At 37.0% G+C, this 24,181-nt stretch overlaps 2 protein-coding genes across 9 annotated transcripts in view; both read left to right on the top strand.

Moving 5' to 3' along the window:
* RABGAP1 (RAB GTPase activating protein 1) overlaps positions 1-24,181 on the top strand; it is a 177,063-nt gene that overhangs the window by 98,107 nt on the left and 54,775 nt on the right. The window contains exons 1-2 of one of the 8 annotated variants that reach the window (XM_050760660.1): positions 21,785-22,859; positions 23,687-23,798. The exons of 5 other annotated variants lie outside the window; for them this stretch is intronic. The gene's annotated coding sequence lies outside the window, so the exon portion shown is untranslated. Of the gene's footprint in view, positions 1-5,797; positions 8,260-21,784; positions 23,799-24,181 lie in introns of those variants that run through there. 2 more of the 8 variants (XM_050760657.1, XM_050760659.1) reach the window with 2 other exon arrangements.
* On the top strand, positions 8,266-10,194 carry GPR21 (G protein-coupled receptor 21). Its single transcript, XM_050760664.1, has one exon. It carries the CDS (start codon positions 9,086-9,088, stop codon positions 10,133-10,135), a length of 1,050 nt encoding a protein of 349 aa, XP_050616621.1. The 5' UTR covers positions 8,266-9,085; the 3' UTR covers positions 10,136-10,194.

Genomic DNA, 24,181 nt, shown 5'->3' with positions numbered 1-24,181 from the left:
TCTTTAGTTTGCAATTCTCTGGTTACCAGTAAATGTGAATGATTTGCTCTTCTATAAATTACCTTTTCATGTTCTTTGTACATTTATCTATGAAGTCTTTTTAAGATAACAGTTTCTAAACACTCTCCATATATTATGTTTACTAATCCTTTTCATATGCATTATACATGTATTTTTTAATGATTTTATTTATGGTTTTATGCCGTACAAGACGTTTTCAATTTTTATGTAGAAAACTGTTTCTTGGTTAAGGCCTCTTCTATCTCTCTGTTTTGTAAATGTGGCTTCCAACGTTTTCTTGCAAGATTTTTATTCTATGTGTTAATTTTTATGTCTTTAATCCATCTGGAATTTATTTTTGTATGTGGCATGAGAAAGCAGTTTGATTTTACTTTCTTCCAGATGGATAACCAGTTGTGCTGCTCCTATTTTCCTACTCAGTAGAACTACCATCTTTGTCATATTTTAAATTCTCATATATACTGGGATTGATTTCTAGATTGTTCTCTGTATTATCTGTTTGCATATTCCTGTCCCCACACTGTTTTGATTAAAGAGGCTTTGTATTCTTTCTGATAGCTGTGAAAGCAAATCTTTTTGTTTTCTATTTCATACCTTACTTGACTATTCTGCAAATTTAGTCTGCCATAAAAACCTTAAAACCTTTTATTCAATCTCACTACCACCACCGCCCTATAAGGTTATGTGGAGATTCTTATTTGAATTGCATTTAATTTACATACCAGTTGAGGGTATAAGTTCAACACGTGAGAATACAGTATGTCTTTTTGTTCGTTCAGGTTTTTTGTTTGTTTGTTTTTGTTTTTGTTTTTTTGCCTTCAAGAATTCTGAATTGCCTTCATAGGGATCTTGTGGCTTTGTTGTTAAACCAGTTCCTAAGAATTAGCGGGTTTGCACTACAACAGATGGAATGGTTTTGTCAGTTTCCGTTTGTAGGTGCTAACTGCTACAATAGAGAAAAGACAGTGATTTTTACATTTTTTCTATTTGCCTCTTAATATTTTGATTAATTATCCTAACTTCATATTGTCATCTTTTGAGATTTTCAGGCGTGTAATAATATCAGCAGTAAAAACAGTTTCACCTCTTTTACAATGTTTATACAGCCTACTAAATTTTCTTGGTTTTGTCTTTATATTTTATAAAAGCATTAAGACAATGTTAAATGATGATGGTGATAACTAGCACCCCCGTCTAATTCCTGAATTTAATTAAAATGGTTTTAGTTTTTCAATCTTTTGGAAAACATATTCTTTTTTTTTTTTTTGATAAACAATTTGTGTTTGGCCGGGCACAGTGGCTCACGCCTGTAATCCCAGCACTTTCGAAGACCGAGGCTGGTGGATCACCTGAGGTCAGGAGTTCGAGACCAGCCTGGGCAACATGGCGAAACCCCGTCTCTACTGAAAATACAAGAATTAGCCGGGCGTGGTGGTGGGCACCTGTAATCCCAGCTACTCAGAGGCTGAGGCAGGAGAATCGCTTGAACCCAGGAGGCAGAGGTTGCAGTGAGCCAAAATAGTGCCACTGCACTCCAGCCCAGGTGACAGAGTGAGACTACATCTCAATAAATTAATATAAATAATAATAATTTGTGTTTCATTTAAGTGGTTTCCTTCTATCCCTGGTTTGGATTTTTTATTAGGAATGTTACTGAATTTTATCAGCTTTCTCAGGACTATTACTAATTTTCTTTAATTTGTTAATGGAGTAAATTACATAATCTATCAACATACGATAGACTTCTTATATTGAACTACTACCCTTGGCTTCATGGAATAAATTTTTATAGACCAAGCACCCCGGTAGTCTTTTGTCTTCTGGTGTTTGATTAAGAGCTCCTCAACCCTGGCCTCTAGGTAGAACTTGTCAGACTCAGAGGGAAGAAAGTTTAATAAGTAATCCACAGGGACTCTCATGGCTTCTCTTACCTCCAGTTGCCTGTAATTCTTACAGCTATTTGGATCTTGTGAATCAAATAAGTTGGAGTTGAAAATGAAGGAGAAACAAAAGCACTTTCTTGTTTCCAGGTTCCAGAATCCTCTTCTGTCCCTTCTTTCTGATGGTTATTTTTTGCCTTCTGTGTTGGTGGCTTTGCTCCTTGCAATTCAGTGCTTAGTAGCAAAAATTTACAACAAACTGCTTCTTCAGTAGATCATTTTAATAATGAGAGAATAATGAAATAGCAACCTATTCTGATGTTTTTCTTTCCTTTATCCAATTGGCCTTGCTTATCTTTTCTTAAACTTATTTGCATCATTTTCTCTAGTTTCAACTTCAGTGATAAGAATCTTTTGCCACTAACAGCAAGCTTTTATCCAGAAGCAAACTAATAGCAAGCTCATATAACCAATGTTTACATTTCTTTTTTTCTCTTTTTTTTTTGAAACGGAGTCACGCTCTGTTGCCAGACTGGAGTGCAGTGGCACGATCTCAGATCACTGCAACCTCCACCTCCCGGGTTCAAGTGATTCTCCTGTCACAGCCTCCTGAGTAGCTGGGACTAAAGCCATGCACCACCACGCCCAGCTAATTTTTGTATTTGTAGTAGAGACGGGGTTTCACCATGTTGGCCAGTATGTTCTTGATCTCTTGACCTTGTGATCTGCCCGGCTTGGCCTCCCAAAGTGCTGGGATTACAGGCGTGATCCACCGTGCCCTGCCAACCAATATTTACATTTCTAATTGTTGAAAAGAATCCCTGGAGGCCCAGCCACATTTTGCTAGTCTGGAAAAAATAATTTATTCAATTATAATGTTATTAGTAAGCAGATTGTTTTACTTTTTAATTAATAATTTGTCTGGTAGGTTTGTAATAGGTAAGAATTGAATAATATTTAATCATAAGAATCTGCCTGTGGATACCCAACAATAAAAGGAGATCGATTTAGCAAAAAAGAATGTTGGCGATGGAGGAGGAAGCCTGGATACTAGTTTCAGTTCTGCCACTTCATTTCCTCTTCTCTGAGGTAGCTGAGGTAGTCTGTTGATTTTTCCTTAAGCTTTGTGACATTCTGGAAAATCAGACAGTGTGTTTGAGTCCTGCCCTCCAAAATAGGCCATAATTCCATTTTTTCACAACTGAGCACTCTTGCTGTCTTGTTCTACATGAAAATAGTGGCTGGTGGATGTTAGAACTGTATTGTCTGCTGTCATACAGCATTTGCTGCAGTAGGTCCCTCTAAATTATTACTTGTGAACATAATTTTAAGCCCTGTATCTTATCCCTGTGAAGTTATTTTTCTTCGTGTGAGTTTACGCAAGTCATACTTGCTGGGAGTTCTAAAGGTTTCCTGAATTACAAGACTGGAAACATATTTGGTTTGTCCATGTTAAAATTACTATTCGACAGTTTTTTACCCACAAATAGGCAATTTCATATGCCTCGACTTAATAATTACAGGTGAGTTAAACAGTTACCATACTGGGGTTTTACTTGAACGATCTTTCAACCTAAAAGCAGAATTGCCTTTTGTTTTATTGGGCATTCATTGTTTATTCAATAAAAAATACCTTTTGAATGCCTACCCTGTGCCAACCCTGTGGTAGGCCTCATGGATATGCCCATAAATAAAATAAACTTGTTCACTGATTTCAGGAAGTCTGCAATCTAATGGAGGAAATAGGCAGTTAACTATAAACAGTCATAAAGTTGCATGGGAGTTGTAGAAGAAAGAATACATACTTCTGTACTGCATATGACATGAAGGATTTCTTACCTAAGTGTTCTAAAAGGTCTCTTGTTCAGAAATTAGCCAGGGGTTGGATAGTTGGGGTGGGATAAGGTGCTATATAGCACACGTGGTCTTAAAAGTCACAGGTAACAGCATGTGCTCAAGGGTGAGGAAAAGCTTGGCAGTTTCATAGAGTATGAATGAAGATAAGACCAGAGAGGTGGTAGATAGGGAGCAGATCTTTGAAAGCTTCAGAAGGCATATTTAAGGTTTTGGGCAATAGAAGCCAATGAAGGATTTTAAGCAGGCAGGTTATATATTCCAGTTTATAAGGCAATATGCAAAGTGGTTTCCATCTAAAGGCAAATTGTCTTAATTCAGATCCTACTTCTACTGTATTCTAGCCATTGAAATTGGACACTTTAACATTCATAGGCTTTGGTTTCCTTATCTGTAAAATGGAACAGTAATCGTATTTTATTTGTAGAGTTGTTAGAATTAACGTAGATAATGTGTGAAAATACTTAGTATAATTCATATTCCATACTAAGTGTAAATAACAATATTTTTTATATATTTTTTTGCTTATTATCTGTATTATTAGGCTTAGAAAGATCACTGCGTTATTTGGGTTAGAGTGGAGTAAGAATAATTGCAGTGAGACCTGTTAGGCAAGAGATAATTTCGACTTGGATTGGGGTGTGGTGGCAAAGGGATGGGGAAAAAGATGCTATTTAAGAGGATTTCAGAGGTAGAATCCTTGGCACTCACTTGATAACTGAATGAATGTGGGAGATGAGGGAGAGGGAGAAATAAAAGAAGAGTCAGAGTATCTCAAATCATTTTTGGAATGACAGTTATATAAATAAACTCACATCAGCTGCACTATAATATGATAATCAGTTTAAAGCTCATTTTTTTTTTAATTAATAAAGTTTTATTTTTCCAAATGTACAGTTGCTTGGACCTGTTCATGCATCTCCAGCAGCTGGAGCATCTCTGCCCTTGGTATTTCTGGTGTAAATTACTTGAGCTTTGTGCTTTGAAACCAGTTTGATAAGTCCTTTACTAAGGAGCTCCGGAAAGGCTGCCCTGGCCAGGGAACCTCAAATCTTCAGTCTCTTAGAGACCACAGCTGGAGTTATAAGTTTATAGTTGGGAATTTCCTTACAGAGTTTGTCATAGGTAGCTTTGTCAAACAAGACAAGTTATTGAGCTTGTCCCCAACTTTGCCTTTGGACCATTTCTTCTTTTTGGCCTTGCCCCCAGATTTGTTCACTGGGTCTGTGTCTTTCTTGGCTGACTTTCTGGTGTCTTCCTTCTTCTTGTAGTCCTTGGGTGCGTCATGAAGCTCGGAGAGCAGTGGCGAACACTGCAACCTTGCCAAGATGTCGGACAAAAAGTGAAGCTCATTTTTACTAAATAATAAGTGATAGTTGACACTAATGCCCAAAGGTGAAACTTAGGAATTTGAAGAACTGAGATCATTTCTCATCTACAAGTAGTTAAGTCTCTGAATAGGTTGGGAGAAAAAGAAATATAATTTGAACAGGTTTTTTCCTTTTTTTGTACATTTCATTTCTTGTTCTGCTTTTTAAGTCTGTCATTTTGTTATTTTAATTATTTTGGCTTTTAAAGTTGTTTTAATTTTATTAGGTTGAACCATATAGAAGTTGGTGTGTTTGCAGATCAGAAAATATTTAGCTAGCAATGAAATGTTTAAGTATCGGTAAGTTCGTAATTATATTCTTGTTCTGTAAGAGGTTTTAACTGACGTTTTGGGAGTCCATTTTGAGTTAGATTGAGTACCAAAGACTGTCTGAAGGAGTGTTGCTCTGATGGCATAAGAACAAGGGGAACAGAGCCCCATGAAGTAGAGAACTTCAACCCAGCATCATTCTATCTTGCTAAATCAATATGGTTCTGAGGGTATATAGAAATTGGAAAATTCAGAAAATATAGAAAGCTGTAAAGAAGAAAGATTTTTTATAAATGACTGTTATCCCACCGTCCAATAATAGTGTTGATTTTTAATGTATTTCCTTTTAGTCATATATATGCAGAAACTTACTCAGCCTTCAAAGTAAATATAGAGAGAATACTTTTTCTATTTATTGAAATACATTAGTAACTCTCGAAAATCACTCCTTTATTCTGCATTTATTAAGGTACTCAGTAAATATCGTTTAAAAATAAAGTCTATGGCAAGTGTATAGAATAAGAAGTAATCTGATTTGACTGGAGGGCAAGTTATTTGGAGGAAGTAAAATAATTGAGATCAGACTAGAAAGGCAGTAAGGGAGCCATTGACTCTTCTTGAACAATGGGGTACAATAATAAAATGTACGTTTTGGATATTTAACCAGGCAGAAATGAAAAAATTGGAAAAATGAACAAAACTATAAGTCTAGGTGGTAATTATCTTCCGTGGTAAGTGTATTAAAAACTGAAAGGAGGAAATGCATTTGAGAACTATTGTGGAAATATATTTTCAGGACTTGGTGACTAAGAACAGTGCTTTGAGGGAGAGAGTGGTCAAGATGATTCCTCAGTTTCATACTGGAGCGCCTGGGAAAATGTCGGAAAAATACGGAGGCTTATTTGGTAGGAAGTTTTTGATTTTAGACATGCTGTGGTTGAAATCTCTACAGGACATCTAGGTGGAAGATGTGTAACTAGCAGGCAAATTGTAGATGGAAAAGGGAGCTTAGGAGTGAAGTCAGGGCTGGAGACCTAGGCAGAGAAATTATTTGTGTTGAGGGAATAATTGACGCCGTGTCATCATTCCTTAACAGCTACCTTCAGTGCTTTGTATGTGCATAGCCTCAATGTATTTGAGTAATGTGTGACAGCAGTGTATTCAGATAGCTGTTGTATGACTTAGAACTGTATAGCCTCAGTAAGAGCGGGCCCTTCAGGATTCAGAGGAGCCCAGCCTTAACATTTTCAACATGATTGGCAGGAAAACACTGGCTCTTTAGGAAGGCTATTTTAGTTGTAGGAGCAGAAAGTAAGTAAAGTTATATATCCTCTCTGTGCTAGGTGTTGGTAAGCCTTTTGTATATACTTTATTTCTCAACAACCCTGTGAAGTACGGAGTGTTGTTCTCATTTTACAAATGATGAAACAGAGGCTTAAGAGAGGGTAAGTTATTTTAGAGCAAGAATTTGAACCTGATTATTGTTCCTTCAATGTTATTGGTCTTTTTACTGTGCCACACACTTTGCTCTGTTTCCCAGTAAGACCTGTCAGATATTACTGTCAGGATTATGGTTAAATAGGTTTTTTATTTTGGGGCTATGGCCGCGTCTGGGACTGGCCAGACAACTGCTGCTGCTTCAGATTTAAAATGTAATTCATTGCATTCTGATTATGGGTGGCCATTTGTCTGTAATAAGAAAGCATGTGTATAAAATGAATTAAAAATGAAAGTTGGATCACACGTTTTACTCAGTTGCCTACCTCTTGGAAAGCTTTCAAATGATAGCATTTGTTTATTGTCTTTTACTCTGCTGGATACTTTCAATTAATCCTTCTAAATACTAAAATTACACATTTTCATAGCACCCAACTCTGTTACCTGAAAATTGTCATCATTTATGACATTACTAGGAAAACCACAATATAATCCCAGTTTGCATTGTTTTAAATAGGCAGAAACAAGATTGTATATTCTAAGATACAAAGGCTTATTTGTACCATGAAACCTCCTGTAATATCCATGCCTGAGTAGAAGAAGGTACATTTACTTTTCTATCTTTTGTTTGTATTCTTGTATACTGCTCAGCAAATTAGAAGCAAGAAATGTATCTCAAAACTATAGGGTAGTGTCAAATATGGGAACAATGTAATTTCTCTGTGCTATTTCTGTAGTATTCAGAATGGGAAATACTTTACTTTTCTCTTGAAAAAGTGATTTTAAAGTTTCTTGGCCAATATTCAGTGAATCATGAGAGACAAAATTAATGGTGAATAGCCTTCTAGCTAGAACTTCTTGTGCAGCTGAATTATGATTGTCAGTTGCCATATGCCATACACTTAAAGGAGGTTAATATACTTCCTTTCTTTAATATTGCTCTTTGTTCTTTGGGAAAATGCCATGAGAAAATAGGAATTACCACTCTGGCAGTGTGTTTCAGTCTAACTCCTGACACCCTGTTCTGCTCCTGCCCCTTCTCCTTGCTAGCAGCCTGAATTCTGCTTATCTACTAAAAGGGGGATTCCAGACAGACGAGGAAACAGCTTTCAAATGAGGCACTGCAGGCATAGCAAGCCATTCCCACACTGTGCAATCTGGAAATCAGGGGGCACCTCTCTGACGATGAATTCCAATTAGTTGCTAAAGATTCCGGAGTGTGTGCACATACAGGCGTTTTCTTTCCCCTCCCCCTTTCTTCTTTTTCCCAAGCCCCCTCTTCTCCCTGTTTCCCCTCCTACTCCTTTATCCCCTCCCTTCGTGTCTCAGTTCTGCAGTACGCGAGTTGAAGCACATTCCTGCTTTGCAAGGCTTTCTGTTAAGGATGTATTGTGGCTTTTGTTTGGATTGCAGCATGCAGAATTACAGGTAACATTCTGAAATTGAACTAAACAGCAAATTCTGTTGAAATGTTTTCAAAGAGGCAAAATATTATATTGGAATCAATGAAGAAAGTAAATTATTTTGGCTATTTTTATTAGTGGTAATTGTAGTGAAAGGTTTTCATAAATATTATAAGCAAATTCCCTTTTTCCCCCAAGTCTCAAATGAAAGGAAATGGGGGTAAATTAATCTGACTGTGATTGGTTTTGTTTTATGCTGATCTTGAAAGCTTGATGTTGCTGCTGCTCCTCTATACAGTACAGATCAGTTATGTGGGGTGCTATTGAGGGTAGCCATGAATAGTGGTGCTAGTAGGGGTGGAGTGGGAGGGATGATGCCAGCCTGAGCTAGCCAGGTTCTTTGATTAGGGCATTGGATGTGAAATGTAAAATGCTCTCTCCTTTTCTTCTATCAGCTGTTCAGAGGAGACTCATTACAACTCCTGCTGAAGCTCCTAATCTTCTTCCCTTCTCTTCTACCCTTTCCCCCTACCCTCACTTGGCCTGAAGACGTTGTCCCCAGAGTTTACGTTGCTCCCCTGGTGCTATGTGTATGGTGAACCTGGCGCTATGGCCACGTCTGGGACTGGCCAGACAACTACTGCTGGCTCTCCTTATTCCAGGAAGGATTTAAAGGGGAATTGCACTGCAGGCAATGCACCAGAGCAGCAGCATCGGGAGCTTGGGGACTAAGGCTCCTCTGGCATTATTACACACATGCAAAGCTGACCGCAATGACAGCAGCTGCTTCTTTGAACTGTTGGCAGCAGCCAAGCGGCAGCATGAAGTGACAGATCACTCCTGAGCTCAAGATGAACTCCACCTTGGATGGTAATCAGAGCAGCCACCCTTTTTGCCTCTTGGCATTTGGCTATTTGGAAACTGTCAATTTTTGCCTTTTGGAAGTATTGATTATTGTCTTTCTAACTGTATTGATTATTTCTGGCAACATCATTGTGATTTTTGTATTTCACTGTGCACCTTTGTTGAACCATCACACTACAAGTTATTTTATCCAGACTATGGCATATGCTGACCTTTTTGTTGGGGTGAGCTGCCTGGTCCCTTCTTTATCACTCCTCCATCATCCCCTTCCAGTAGAGGAGTCCTTGACTTGCCAGATATTTGGTTTCGTAGTATCAGTTCTGAAGAGCGTCTCCATGGCTTCTCTGGCTTGTATCAGCATTGATAGATACATTGCCATTACTAAACCTTTAACCTATAATACTCTGGTTACACCCTGGAGACTACGCCTGTGTATTTTCCTGATTTGGCTATACTCGACCCTGGTCTTCCTGCCTTCCTTTTTCCACTGGGGCAAACCTGGATATCATGGAGATGTGTTTCAGTGGTGTGCGGAATCCTGGCACACTGACTCCTACTTCACCCTGTTCATCGTGATGATGTTATATGCCCCAGCAGCCCTTATTGTCTGCTTCACCTATTTCAACATCTTCCGCATCTGTCAACAGCACACAAAAGAAATCAGCGAAAGGCAAGCCCGCTTCAGCAGCCAGAGTGGGGAGACTGGGGAAGTGCAGGCCTGTCCTGATAAGCGCTATGCCATGGTCCTGTTTCGAATCACTAGTGTATTTTACATCCTCTGGTTGCCATATATCATCTACTTCTTGTTGGAAAGCTCCACTGGCCACAGCAACCGCTTCGCATCCTTCTTGACCACCTGGCTTGCTATTAGTAACAGTTTCTGCAACTGTGTCATTTATAGTCTCTCCAACAGTGTATTCCAAAGAGGACTAAAGCGCCTCTCAGGGGCTATGTGTACTTCTTGTGCAAGTCAGACTACAGCCAACGACCCTTACACAGTTAGAAGCAAAGGCCCTCTTAATGGATGTCGTATCTGAAGTGGCTCAGTTACGGGGTTCCCCTGTGTGTGTGTGTGTGTGTGTGTGTGTGTGTGTGTGTGTGTGTGTGTGTGTGTGTGTTTTATCTCTAAGTATTCCTCATTCACTAGGAAATCTGAGACAGAATACTTTGACTCTAAGCAATAGCATGCAAATTATTCGTACGGATACCTTCAAAGTTTGTAGAAATGGTTTTCAAAAGTGCTTTTGAATTAGAAGACTTAAGATCATGAAGACAAATTGCTGTTGCTTTCAATTTTTGAAATGTCTTGGAAATGACTACAGTTCTCAGATTTAGAATGAATAAAGCCATATCTAACACCTCTTTCCAGCTGGCATGACTGAACCTGAGTGTGAAAAGCGTCAGCATTTTAAAAAGTCATCATTTTGTTGTCACTTTGTGGGTTATTTCCAGCTATTTAGGCTTCATGTGCAATTGATTTCTTCTAACAGGGAATAGTAAAATATAAATTAAAAGGTTTTAGAAATTATTTTTTATGTATGCCAAAGCATAACTACACTGCAAGTTTCAACACTGTCATTTAGAAAGCCAAATGTTCTATGTTTTATTCTCTTGAGAGAATTCTCAGTAGGGTGAATAATGTGAGCACATAAACACTAATTTTAGAATTTTACAGTGAACCATGAAGCAAAAGTGCAATCAAATTATACAGTTTATGAAAAACTGTGCTACTTTTTGTGCCATACTTCACAGAGATCTAAAGATATGTGTGCATAGAAGTGATCATGTTGTAGTATTTTTGCCTGTGCCTTTGTGTTATGTCTATATTTAGAATATCTGAATTGTTAGATTTATCTTTTATGGCAAAATGTGTTTAAGCTAAAAAATAATTCAGTGATAGGCTGTTGGCTGTACATTTTATAACAGTGACTATGTACAAAAATGTGTCTTTAATATTGTCTGTTCTTTCTATTCAAAGACTTCTGAAATATTAGAACATCAGGGAGAAGGGTATCTGTCATAAGCAACTGAGTCAGAAAGTATCCCATAGTATACTGATTGTTTTTTAAAAATATAAGGGAGCTGAGACATTTTCTTTGTGGTTAAATGAAATCAACTAGTTATTTTTGAAAAGTATTCTTTCAGTTAGTGCTAAGGAATCCACATTTGAAGAGGGGAAGGGGAAACTCTTAAGTCTCTTATTGCTATTCTCTTTCTGGAAAAAAATCCTTTGGCATACAGTTCTTAATAGTCTTTTTTTCTTCCCTGCCAAAGTACTAGCAAACCTATAGGATTTTACTATTCTTCATAGAATTATTATTGAGTTATGTGTTTGTATATAGTAGTGATGTTTGTTCTTAAAAGTGATGATCTTCAGAGCAAGAGGTTTATTTTTCTAAAAGGAGAGAAGGAATTCCAGCAGCTCCAAGCACGAAAGTATTTCCTCTACTTTTCTGCAGGCTTTAATGTTTTGGAAATCTTCAGGGGACTTACTTGATCTCTGCCTTTGGCTAGAGGTTGTAATCTGAATGCGACAATGGTGTTCAGTGAGATGGAAGATGGAAGAAACCCGGGGAACATGGGTTAAAGTGGGTTTCTGAATCCAAGAAAGGACATGGATATTTATAAAGCAGGCAGATAAGCTTTGGTTTTCCATCATGATGCCAGTGTTCTTATGATTTTAGGCTTTAGACATCAACTTGATTTTAACCTCAGTTGTGTTCTATTTAAACTTTCTTATTTTAAGTGACTAAGCATTATATAAACATTCAAACTTCAGATTCTGGATTTTTCCCAAAAGCTTGCTTGCTCTTTATGTTTAGTGTTAGCAAATTTTATTCTAAGCTGTTTCAAAATTTAGAACTCATACTGAAATTCCAAGTTATGTTAGAAATGGCTTGCCATTTCAAATGGGAAACCTTTTCTGTTGGATTCTGAAAAATGGTTGTATTGTAAACATTTCCCCTTTAAGTGGTACAGATCTAAAAAAACAAAATTTACCTTTTTCATATATGTTAGAGAATGTAACCTGTTCACATTTGCAGTTTGCTTATGCATTTTTAGTTTAGAAAATATGGTGATTTTAAACACTTAATTTTTGTTGAAAAATTGATGTTAAATCAGTAGGTTTGATCTCATTTTGTTGTGTGTGTATGTGTTGGGAGAGAGGAGGTGCTCCTGGACACAGTAACGTCTTCTTCAGTGACTGGGGGTGTTTTCTGTGTGATGTGTTTGGAAAGTTAATATTTAACTGATCTTTTCATCCTGGCATATTTAATGCAACATTTCATGACATTTAGTTTAAATACCAGTCTGATTTCAAAAAAAGTGTATTTTTAGAATCAGTTACCATGGCGTTGACAGGATAACTCATTTAACTTTATATGGCATGTGACTGGTATCAGAGGAAACATACTTTTGGTGATTATGTTGAAATTATTTCATAGTAAATTTTAAAGTAGGCTTATACTAATGTTATATTTGTAAACTAGTTGTATTTTTTAATGCAGTGATTTCAGTGAAAGTGTTTTTCCCCCCTTCTTAGAGTTGAAAAGCAATTACAGATGGACTACTGTGCTCTACTTTAGTGAGAGCATTATCTTAACACTAGATTGGATATTTGCATTTTTTTATGGGCCTGTCGACTCTTACAGAATTCCATTTTGGAAAAGGTTTTCTTTAAGCTTTATTACTGGATAAATTCTTTTCAAACCTTTTATAATGGCTTTTCCTTTTTACTTGAATAATGGTCTCAGTATTTTAAGGATTGGGAAAACTTGAATTTTTATACCATAAATGCATTGCCCACCTCCTTGAACTTGAAAATGAAGCAACAGGGTTACAGACTCCCAGATGGCCCAGATGGTAGAGTGGTTTCTAGGAGGGTTTCCTCAGCTTTTCAGGTTTGTTTGAAAAATCTACATGGTGGCTTGGTATAGGAATTGTCTTAATTTCACTGACTGTGTTTTTGTTTCATAAGTGGTTGGTGAAATTATCAGCAAGCCAGAATTTATTGTTATATGAGCAAATTTTGGGAAATTTAAGAATGGGAAAATGGTGGCATTGAGATTTTTTGAAGTCCTCATAAATCATTTTGTGTGTTGATTTTTGTATAATTTTTTTCATTTCAGGTTGAAGAAAAGCTAAATATAAGTATTTATATTAAAAGTATATATTATTAATATTATGTTGCAGACCTTGGAAATACTGTGGACATTTCTTATGGCTGTAAATGAGTCATTTGGCCTTTCTTCAAAATTTGCATGACAAAAGGGCATCATATAGTAAAAATGAAGTTGGAACTGAGAGTAAAAAAATGTAGGCTTGTGTTTCTAATTAAGTAGTTTTGTAAATGAGGGCAAGTCACTTCTCTAAATGCTTAATTTATCCTAAAAGGAGATACTGATCCCTTCATACCTCATAGGGTTAGTTTGAGGCTTGAGTTAGATAATAGATGTGAAAGTACTTTGTAAATTGTAAAGTGCTTTGCAAATAAAAATGATTACTGTTATTTGTATCTGCCATTCTTCTACATGTCTACACATCATACATCATGATGTGTTCCCCCACACTTAGATTTTAAATAACAGATAATATCTCTTTTTGGTATCAAGAGATTAATGTGGTAATTTGAGTCCTCTATATGGTTAGATAACTTTACTCCTGGAAACTCTGTAGCTTCAGCCCAGAGAGCTTCAGGCAGTGCTTTCAAGTTGCCAGTTTTTCACAAAATGGATTAGCAAGTATGGAGTTGGATCACACCTTCTTGGCTCTGGATCCAGATAAAGCTCTGTAAAATAGGTCACAAGGCCAAAGGAACTATAGAAATCCTTGGTGAAAGAAACTTTCTGTGTGATATTGCTTTGTCTCCCTTTCAGCCTTTCCCAGTTTTCTGGCTCTGTCTTTCCTTCTTCCTTCCTTTTCTTACCACACTATTGGTCATGTATCCAGAAAGAAGTATTTCCTTGATACTGCCATAGGGTATGGAAAATTGTATTATGTAAGAGCAGTGACTTTTAGGGAAAGTTTAAGAAGCAATCAAGAAGCACTTATCTAGCAAGTTCTGCTGTGTGCTAGGTAGTATAACTAGCCTCAGAGAGGGATCAAAGAAGGATCATTTCTTTCTTGTAGAACTATACAGTTTTTAGATGTTTCATGTGTAAAAATTCTGTGATTATCTGTCTTCCAGGAAGCCTCACTGTTCTCTACTTTATCTGGAAGAATGTACCAAGACTTCCTGGTGGGCCACCCCCACAGCATTGTTTTTTGTGGGGTGCAATCATATGATGCTGGTGTATAAAATCATATCACTTTATTAGTTTAAGAAATAGATGCTGGTAATTCAGAGCAGTCTTCTCTATCAGCAGATGTTTATGGGAAGCCAAACCATATTCAGAAGGTTGTTTGGTGGGAATGGAATCTCAGAACATGGTTCTGTAATGTGAACGTTATTGGGATCATAGTAAAAGATGAAATCATCCCTGCTTCCATTATTGACTATCCTGCCTTCTCATTGACATATTGCGGTATTTCTTTGGTTCAATTAACTTCTTCTGTTACTTGTCTTTTAGTCAAATTCCTTGCAAGTCTTTGTAGTGTGCAAGCCTGCAACTCATTCTTTCTCTTTAAGGTGATTTTATATCCCCAGCCTTATCTTTTATCATGAAACATACTAGTTTTATGATTTATTATTATTTGAAACACATCTTTATTCTTTACATTAGTTTGGGGGAGCAGCTCATCTTAGTTTTCATGTAGTTCCTAGTTAGAAAAGCAAAATACGTGACACTCACTATAAAAATTAATAATATCAGATAATTAGGGTTGTGATATTCATGTCAGATCATGTCTAGCAAAGGAGTCAGGGAGAGGCAGATGAGTTGGAAAGAACCTTAGAAATCATTTGGTCTGATTCTGCTATTTTGCAGATGAGAAACCAGCCCAGTGGCCCCTCCCAGACTTCATGCTTCCTAATCCATTGCCCTTTTCTAGTATATCCCATTGCTTTTGCAGAGGAGTTGGAATTTGACTTGACTCAGCCGTGCCATGGGATGGGCATGTATGTACATGTGTAATTCTAAGGATAAGAAGTATGAGCAGTAATATAAATGTAATTGAGACTCGTTTCAGGAGAATTTTATAAACTTTATGTTAATACCAGCACTGTAGGAGCTAGTGACTATTATTAACCCCATTATACAGATGAAACAGATTTTGAGTTGCCAGAGTCAGACAGCTTATAAGTGGAAGATCTGGGATTCCAACCCAGGACTTCCTGACTCCAAAACCTATATTCTTACATTAATTTTTTCTTACATTCTACATTTAATTTTCACAGCAACTTATCAGGTAGTTATTTTTAATTTTCCTATTTTATAGGTGAGAAAACATAGGCTTAGACAGGTTAAGAAGCTTCTAAGGTTACATATATAGTAAGTGTTATGAATCAAATCCAATTCTTTGACTCTAAAGCTTGTGTTCTGTACCATTATATAAGCCTAGGCTTTAGAAACATATGACAGACCTTCTGCTAAATATAGCAGATTGAATTGAATATGCATATTTCTGTTAACTCCGCTATAAAGAATAGCAAAGGTATACTATGGACAAAAAGAGGGAGAACAGAGATGATGGCAGACAGTGATGCCAGCAGAGTTTTGGAATATAGAAATCCAGTGGACAAGTAGTAACTGACTCAGCGGAATCAACAGAGCTGCTTCCTAAAGTCAAAGGAGGAAGAGGAGCAAAAAGAAGCAGACTGATTTGTCTGTTGACTACAGTAACTACTTGGGAATTGGATTCCTAAGATGTCCCTATAAGCATAGAGACTGAAAAACAAGAATTGTTAGAAGCCAAAAAACAGAATAATTGATAGAAAGTTTATACAAGGAATATTTAGACATCGTCACCCCTTACTCCTCTTCCCCGTCCCACCTGAATCCCCATCCCAAGCAGGCAACTGGTTTTCACCATTGCAGCAGAAGATGGGAGATTTACTCTTTGGAAAAGCTGAACCACGCTAGATGCCAGGCATAGCTGAGAATGGGACTAAGGTGTGTTTTGTTGCAAACGTGACTGCTGTAAGAAAGTCTGTATGTTAAATAATCAGCACCCTTGCCACACTACACTCTCAGAATGTTCTAAGCAGGATATGAGAGGAGTGTATTCTGGGGATGGACATTTGAGGGCTCACAAACAAAATAGCCACATTCCCTGCCCAGTCACTTTAAGGCGATGCCCATCAGTCAACACATCCCACCCATGCACACAGAGCTCACAGCTTTTTATTGCTTCCCTTTTAATATTAACAGCCAGAGATAATTGCACTTTTGAGAAGAAGTTCTCACATAAAGTACAGAGCCCAAAACAGTCAAGCAAATGACAGATATCAGAAGAAACAGAAAGAATGTAGGTTACTGAAGAAAACAACCAAAAAAAAAAAAAAACCAATTCTAAAATTCTCAGATACTATTTTGCATCCATTAAAGGAGGGGAGAACAAAGTGCAGTAAAAATGAATAGGAAGAGAACAAGAAAGAACTCTTGCAATTTAAAGTATAATAAGATTTTTTTTTATTTTTTATTAGTAAGCAGGCTAGAAAATGAACTAGGCCAGATACTGAAACAAAAAGAGAGCTAGAAAATAGGTGAAAAAGCAAAACAATTGGAGGCTTAATCAGGGAAACCCAATGGCTGACTAACAGGATCTTCAGAAACAGAATAGAGGAAAAGAAAGGAAGAAATTATTAAATATCACAAGAAAATTTTCCAGTGCGGAAAGATACATGTTTTCATAATGAAAAGGCCCATTTCAGTGTAATAAAAAGATTCGCATGATGGCAAATTGTTATAAAATTTCAGAACAATGGGGATAAAAATTCCTAAAAGCTTCTTGAATGGGGTGGGGTGTGGATGGTGGAGTCTAAATATACAAAGTATAGGGATTTGAGTAGCAGAGGACTTTTTGCCACAGTAAAGCTAGAAGATAAAGGGTAATAGCTTCAAAATTTTGAGAAGTGATTTCCAACCCACAATTTTATGCGCAAACTGTCATTCAAGTGTGAGGGTAAACTAAACTCATTTTGAGATCTGCAAAATCACAAAATGTTCACCTGCCTTACATACTTTCTTGGGAAGTTACTGAAGGACGTGCTTCTTCAGAATGAGGGAGGAAATCAAGAAAGAGATACAGAACCCAGGAAACAGGGTCTCTGACACGGGAGGATGGTGAAAAGAATTCCCACAGGAAGGAAAGCTCTAGGAAAGCAACTATGCAGGAGACCTAAAGAACAGCCAGTGTGAATAGGAGCAGGAAGAAAGAAGGCACTAGGTGGTATGTCTCTAGGAAAATATAGTTGGAGTTTTCACCCTGGTGAGAAGAATTTAGTTTTGTGAGATTTTTAGGGGAAGAATTGGTGATACATACATAGAAAACCAAGGAAAAGAAAAAGATAGGCAATTAATAACTTCTGAAAAAAATAGAAAATTGAAGAAAGGAAATAAGATCATGACATACTCTGGTTCAGTTATGTGTTGCTGTGTATAGTTTGGTGTTTAGCCAAAAATGATAGCAACACTATGTTGATAGGATGAGGGGAAGGAAAGTGTTTGGGGGGTGAGGGGAAGGAGGGTGGGTGTAACAGAACTACAGTAGCATCTTCCACACTGTAAACTCTGAAACTGATGTCTAAAGTGGAAAAACCCAGAAAATAGCAACTTAAGCATTTTATTCCGAAATAGGAATTAAAAACAAACAGCTTTAAAAAAAGGAGAGATGAAAATGGTTGCCTCTAAGGAATAGGGTATGAGGAGTGAAGGGAATTTCATTGTAAGCTTTGTACTGTTTGACCTTTTCACTTATGTAAGTGTATTGTTTTCTATGAAAAGCATAGACCACATTTAGGAAAAGAGAGATGTATTTTAACAGAAGTAAAGGGAAGTCGGAAAGGAGGCCCAGGTTTAGAACATTACTGAAATAGTAAATGGGGGCATAATAGCACTATTTTACTTACGGCTCTTTATAAAGCCATTTCCTATTAATTGTCTCATTTAATCCCCCTAGAGATACAGGCAAAGTTAATACTGTCCCTCTTTTCCAGTTGTGGGAATGGAGTTTTGGGGCTTTAAGACCTTTTTGGTTTCCAGTCTGCTGTATCACTACGCCTCCATAGGTGTCTGTTTGGAACTTTTTAGATTTTGTTATTTTGTTTTTTACCAAGAGAAGACAGAAGGTGCTGGAATGCATCCTTCTTTGACATCGTGGGAAGGAATATAGGAAAACACGTTTGTGTGTGTGTGTGCGCGCGCGCGTGTGTGTATGTATATAATGAGTATGTGTGCTGGTGCATGAGTATTTATAATACAAGACATGGTATAATGAAATGATGAGAGGAATGCAAAATGTCATATAGTGTTCAAAGGCAAGGAAGTGCATGTTAAATAGATTTCCTTAGAAGGCAACGTGAGAGATGGGCTAGTCTCAGGGTAGAGTAGAATTTCTGTAGTCTGATTCCTCTCCTCACACCAGACCCCCTCCTTGAATGAGATTTCATAAAGTATCCAGCTGGACAGAATTAAAGGAACCCAAAGGATCAATAGACTAAAGACCATAATGAAGTGATCTACAATTTAACAAACAATATATGACATGAGAAAGCCCTTTGCAAAGTCAAAAGCCTATCTTTACAAGAAATTATTATGAGTGTAGTCATTTAATGAAAGATTTGTTGGCTTATTACAAAACGACTGAATTGGCTTTGAGCAAAATATAAAAGTAATCATATTTTCAAAGTAAAGTTTTAAATTCTGTGTCTATCAGCTTTTAGCAAATACTGAGTTGAATTGTTAAGGCAATATTTTGGGGAGAAACACAAAAGTTATAGCACTTAAATAGCATTATTAATTTCGGAAATTTCTTCCAGAAAAACGGAGAAAACCTCCACTGCCAAAGCCATTTATTTTTAGCTAGACCAAAAAATAAAGTTTAAGAAGGCCATTTGTGGGTCTCTGTCTTTAAAGCCCCTGGGGAACTGAATCAGAGTAAAGCCTTTTTTCATTTATAAAAGTTCCCCTTCTTCGTGATATGTATTTGTAGAAATCTAAATCATTCCTACTTAAGTTTTGTTAACATTATATATCATTAACATCATTTTACAATACTGAGGATGTGTATTGTAGCCTATAGAACACTGGAAATAAACTTAAAACAAAATGTAGATTCTAGTTCTGGCAGTTAATTAGGTAATCTTAATCCGTCTGAATGTTAGAAGGATCTTCATCTTTGAATGAAGATGACACCAGTATTATAGCAGTTGGTTTAAGATCAGATGCATATTATGTTAATAGTAAGGCTTTTAAAGTTGTTACTGTGATTACTTCATACCGTTGGATAATTTTTTTCCTCTGAGATAAAGAGGAAAGTAGTGGAAAAAGCATGGATTTTTGGAGTCTTTGGCCTTTGGTTTTCTACTCTGCAAAATGGGATAATACTACTTCATTAGAATTATTGTGAAAATAGGTACTATCACATCTAAAGTATGTAAAATTGTACTTAGGGGCATTGTAGAAACTCAGTAAAAGATTTCAGCTATTATTTCTTTGCCACACAGAGGTCAGAATCTCCCAGTGACTTCCAGGTCCTGCAGATTGGCACATACCATCAGAGGAAAGGCCTCGGGTGAATATGGAGTGGCCTGGTGTGCTTCCTTCTCTCAGGGATGGTAAATCCCTTAAGTACTGCCTTCACAGTTAGCTTCAGTTCTTCAACTGATGTTTTATATATTTTGTCCTGCTTTTATAATACGTTTTGCAGTAGGGTTAGTCCTATACAAATCTCGGACATTAAGATACACATACAATACTTGGATGTACTTAAAGGGAATAGTAAGTCATTGGGGTTTACAGTAAGAATTTTAAATACTTTAGGAGGTGGAAAGGAAATTTGAGGCTCAAGCGGTAAAGAGGGGTCGCTTTAACCAAACTTTAAAAATGAGTTGGTGTTAGGCAGAAAATACAATTTTGGCAGCTCCTATTTTAAGCTGAAAAGGCCTGCTGAAGGGGGGCCGTTTATATACTTAAGGAATAAGGAGACTGGACCTGGGGCAAAGTACATAATCGTTCTTAGTCTCAGTTGTCTTAACTACTAACACTGTCTCGTGTAAGTATTGTAAAGATTAAATGAGCTAATGCATGTGAAGCTCTTAGCATAGTACTTGGCATGCAGTAAGCACTCAGTACATGTTAGCTGGTGCAGCTGTCTTGTGAATAGGGTAGTATGGATGAAGCAGAAGTTTTAAGTTGGGATATAAGGGAGAATAAATTCAGAAAGATAAACCGGTGATAGCTGGTCTGGAATACATGGCTAAGGGATTTAATTCTAATTAGGAGTTGGAGGTAGACTTAAGACTTCTGAGAAAATGAATGACAAATGCAGAATCCTCGAGTGACAGAGCTTAGAAGATCCCTCAGCAGTCTTAATCTGGACTCCTGCTTTCACAGACAGGGAAAGAGAGACCCAGAATAGTGACAGAGTTAATTATTTGCAGAATTAGGGCTAGAATCCAGGTATTAAACCTCCTTTAGACTCAGTCATTCCACTAGAATAAGTCCAAAGGGTTATTCAACATTTGTCAAGTGCTTAGAAAATAGGAGTTTCCAGCAGGTTTGGAAAAAAAGGAAACTGTTCAGATTTTGGTTTGTGTTAAGTAAAACCAAAGCATTGTCTTTCCGTTGGTACTTTCATTCAAATGAATTAAGATTTTTTTTCAATACTAATCAAAATATTCTCTTGATTACTAGTAACAGCCTCAGAAATGTTTGTTCGAGGAGGTAAAAAATAAATGGGTATTTCAAGAATTCCTTCATTGATATTTATAATTGTACTGTTAGTAAGATTGAAGGGTAAAGTTTTTGCTTAAATAAAATGGAAGATCATACGTTATCTAGTAACTTTTAAAGTAGCTGTTTCTCAAGAATTTTAAATAGAAAAATATGAAGAGTTTAATTCTAGGAGAGTCCTTTAAGGCATTACTACGTACATACTAATATACTTTGCTTGGGATTATTTCCTATGTGCTGATAAGTTTTAAGTTTTTAAGTTCATAGGAAAAGATCTGGTTTACTTATAGCTTTATACTTTAATTCTAAAATAAGATAGCTTTTAAGTATTGTTTTTTGATTCTTATTAAGATTCTTCCATAGAAAAATTAAAATCTTCAATTTGATTTTTCTTATATGTTGAGCTCGAAAATATTTTTGCCTGAAAGCTATATAAAAATTCAAAATTAAAATAAAGGTTGGAACTCAGAGTGTATACCTATAACCTTTGAATATGTGTGTGAATGCAGACCTCTTACAGAATTCTTTTTTTTTTTTTTTTTTTTTTTTTTTTTTTTTTTTTTTGAGACAGAGTCTTGCTCTGTCGCCCAGGCTGGGGTGCAGTGGCCGGATCTCAGCTCACTGCAAGCTCCGCCTCCCGGGTTTAGACCATTCTCCTGCCTCAGCCTCCCGAGTAGCTGGGACTACAGGCGCCCGCCACCTCGCCCGGCTAGTTTTTTGTATTTTTTAGTAGAGACGGGGTTTCACCGTGTTAGCCAGGATGGTCTCGATCTCCTGACCTCGTGATCCGCCCGTCTCGGCCTCCCAAAGTGCTGGGATTACAGGCTTGAGCCACCGCGCCCGGCCTCTTACAGAATTCTTAATGCAGTACAGCAGTTCACTGCTGCTGTTGCATGACCAGTACCATTCAGATTTTTCATTTAATATTTGTGAATTGTTATAAGAGCAAGAAACTTCCATAGAATTAAATATGTCTAGCCATTTTACAGCTGCTGGGTTTTTTTTTTTTTTTTTTTTTTTGAGACGGAGTCTTGCTCTTGCCATCTAGGCTGGAGTGCAATGGCGTGATCTTGGCTCTCTGCGAACCTCCGCCTCCCAGGTTCAAGCGATTCTCCTGCCTCAGCCTCCTGAGAAGCTGGAATTATAGGTGTGCATCACCACGCCCAGCTAATTTTGTATTTTTAGTAGAGATGGGGTTTCACCACGTTGGCCAGGCTGGTCTTGAACTCCTGACCTCAGGTGATCCATCCACCTTGGCCTCCCAAAGTGCTAGGATTACAGGCGTGAGCCATCTTGCCCAGTTAGTTGCTGTATATTTTTGCTACTCAATAGGCACATTTAAATCTCTGATTTGAGACTTATTTCAGAAGAAGTTAAGTTTGTAAAGTAAAACTGAGCATTTGTTAAGCATTTTGAAGCATTTATAAGCATTTTCTTGGAAATAATTTAATCCATTGATCTGATTATGTAAAAATACAGCTTGAGGAATATGAGACTTGGTCCTCTGTGTCTGTGTGTTGTATGTTATTAGCAAGTGATTTTGAGAAGATTTTATCCATAGCATATAATGCTTTACAAAATCTTTAAACAAATAGTACAAGCCAAACAATGCAGTACGTATTAAGCTGTACTAAGAGAGCATTTGATATGCAGTTTACTTGGTAATAATACAATGAAATAAGTATTTGGAAGTTCATCACGGTTGTCAGAAACATTTGTTTGGAATATGACTTTGCATATAATAATTTTATGTTTTAGTTCACCCATAAATTGCCTTCCCCCTTTGACCATCACCACCTCTTTAATCAAAATGATATTTTGTGTGTTCACTTTTGTCAGGTAACAGTACTTGAGTATTTCCTGCTTCTTGGGCCTCTCCATGATGGATTGCTGTGAAGGAGAATCAACAATAGCAAACCAGGAAAAGGTTGACAGTGCAGTTAGCATTTATGCCTTATCTATACATGATTTGGGACCGTTTTGCCAAACATTGAATGATTTTCCTGTGGGAAACTTGAGCCCTAAAAGGAAATGAACATAGCTAAAAGGCTGCATATCACATGGGACTTAGATTTATTTTTAGAATGGCACTATAATGCCATATTTGGATTGAAACAATGTGATAGCAGTACAATATTTTATTAAATAAAGAGCCATCTTTTCTGAGGAAGTCATCTGCTTTTCTATTACATTGTATGGTATAGATTGAACATAATACTTATATAATCATTCAGCTAATATTCTAAAGTATATGTTAAAGTTAGAGGAGCTTATTTGGCAAACATTTCTAGAACCAGCTTATTGAGTCTGGTGTAGTAAAGGCTCTGTGACAGTTCAATGATTATAGCATGTGGTGTTTTTTTGTTGTTGTTGTTTTGTATATTTGGAGTAAGTTGTTTGGAGGGAAAAGAGAGTAAAGACAGTAGAGTCATTTGGAATGTTTATATTATTTTTCTTGAAATGGCTGAACTCGTTACTAAATTAGACAATGATAATAGACAAACCTAGATGGATTTTTGCCTCTGAGAAATGATTTTGCAAGAAAAAAGATAATCAGCAAAGGTATTTAATATTGAGCTCTACAGTGTTTTCGTTAGTATGGTTCATAGGCTAAAAACAAAATACTCTTATTGTGTCACTTATATTTCAAGTATCAGTTTTTCTGCCACCTGATTTCTTTATAATTTCATTTGGTTAAAATGTGATGTTCATAACATTCAGGAGATTTCTGAATTGTATACTGTCTAATTGCAGATTCCTCACAGGGCACTAAGTCCCAAACAGGAAAACTCGCCAAATACGGATTTTGTCCCTTGGCTTCTCTCCCAAGGTTGGAAATATGCCAACGTCATAAATCTCAAGTCTGGTGAGAAAGAGCTACTTCTGATACACCAGGCCTTAAGCCACCAGCTTTCCATGCAGTGTTTCATTTGGTTCTCATAAACTGTGAGGCAGGGACCATTGCATAGATTTTATAGATAGGGATGTTAAGGTTCAGATTAGTTAAATGACTTGCCCAGGGTCACACAAATTAGTAAGTGGGAGAAGCAGTATCCAGAGACAGAACAGTCTGGCCCTAGATTTTGTGTTCTGTTGGTCGCATTGTGATCTAAGTAGAGCACCTAAAGTCCATCGTCTACATTCTTTGTCAAAAGTCCAACTCCAGTCTCCACACAATTGTGACCAGATTCTGAAATGCCTTTAGTTACCTCCATGTTCATGGGTATCTAATTCCAGTCTGCTCTGTGT

Source organism: Macaca thibetana, chromosome 15 (genome assembly GCF_024542745.1).
Source record: "Macaca thibetana thibetana isolate TM-01 chromosome 15, ASM2454274v1, whole genome shotgun sequence".
NCBI classification, from domain to species: domain Eukaryota; kingdom Metazoa; phylum Chordata; class Mammalia; order Primates; family Cercopithecidae; genus Macaca; species Macaca thibetana.
This window is presented reverse-complemented; position numbering and strand designations above follow the sequence as displayed.

Excerpts from the sequence above, each read along its gene's own strand:
- GPR21 (XM_050760664.1), top strand. The coding sequence starts at position 9,086 with ATGAACTCCACCTTGGATGGTAATCAGAGCAGCCACCCTTTTTGCCTC.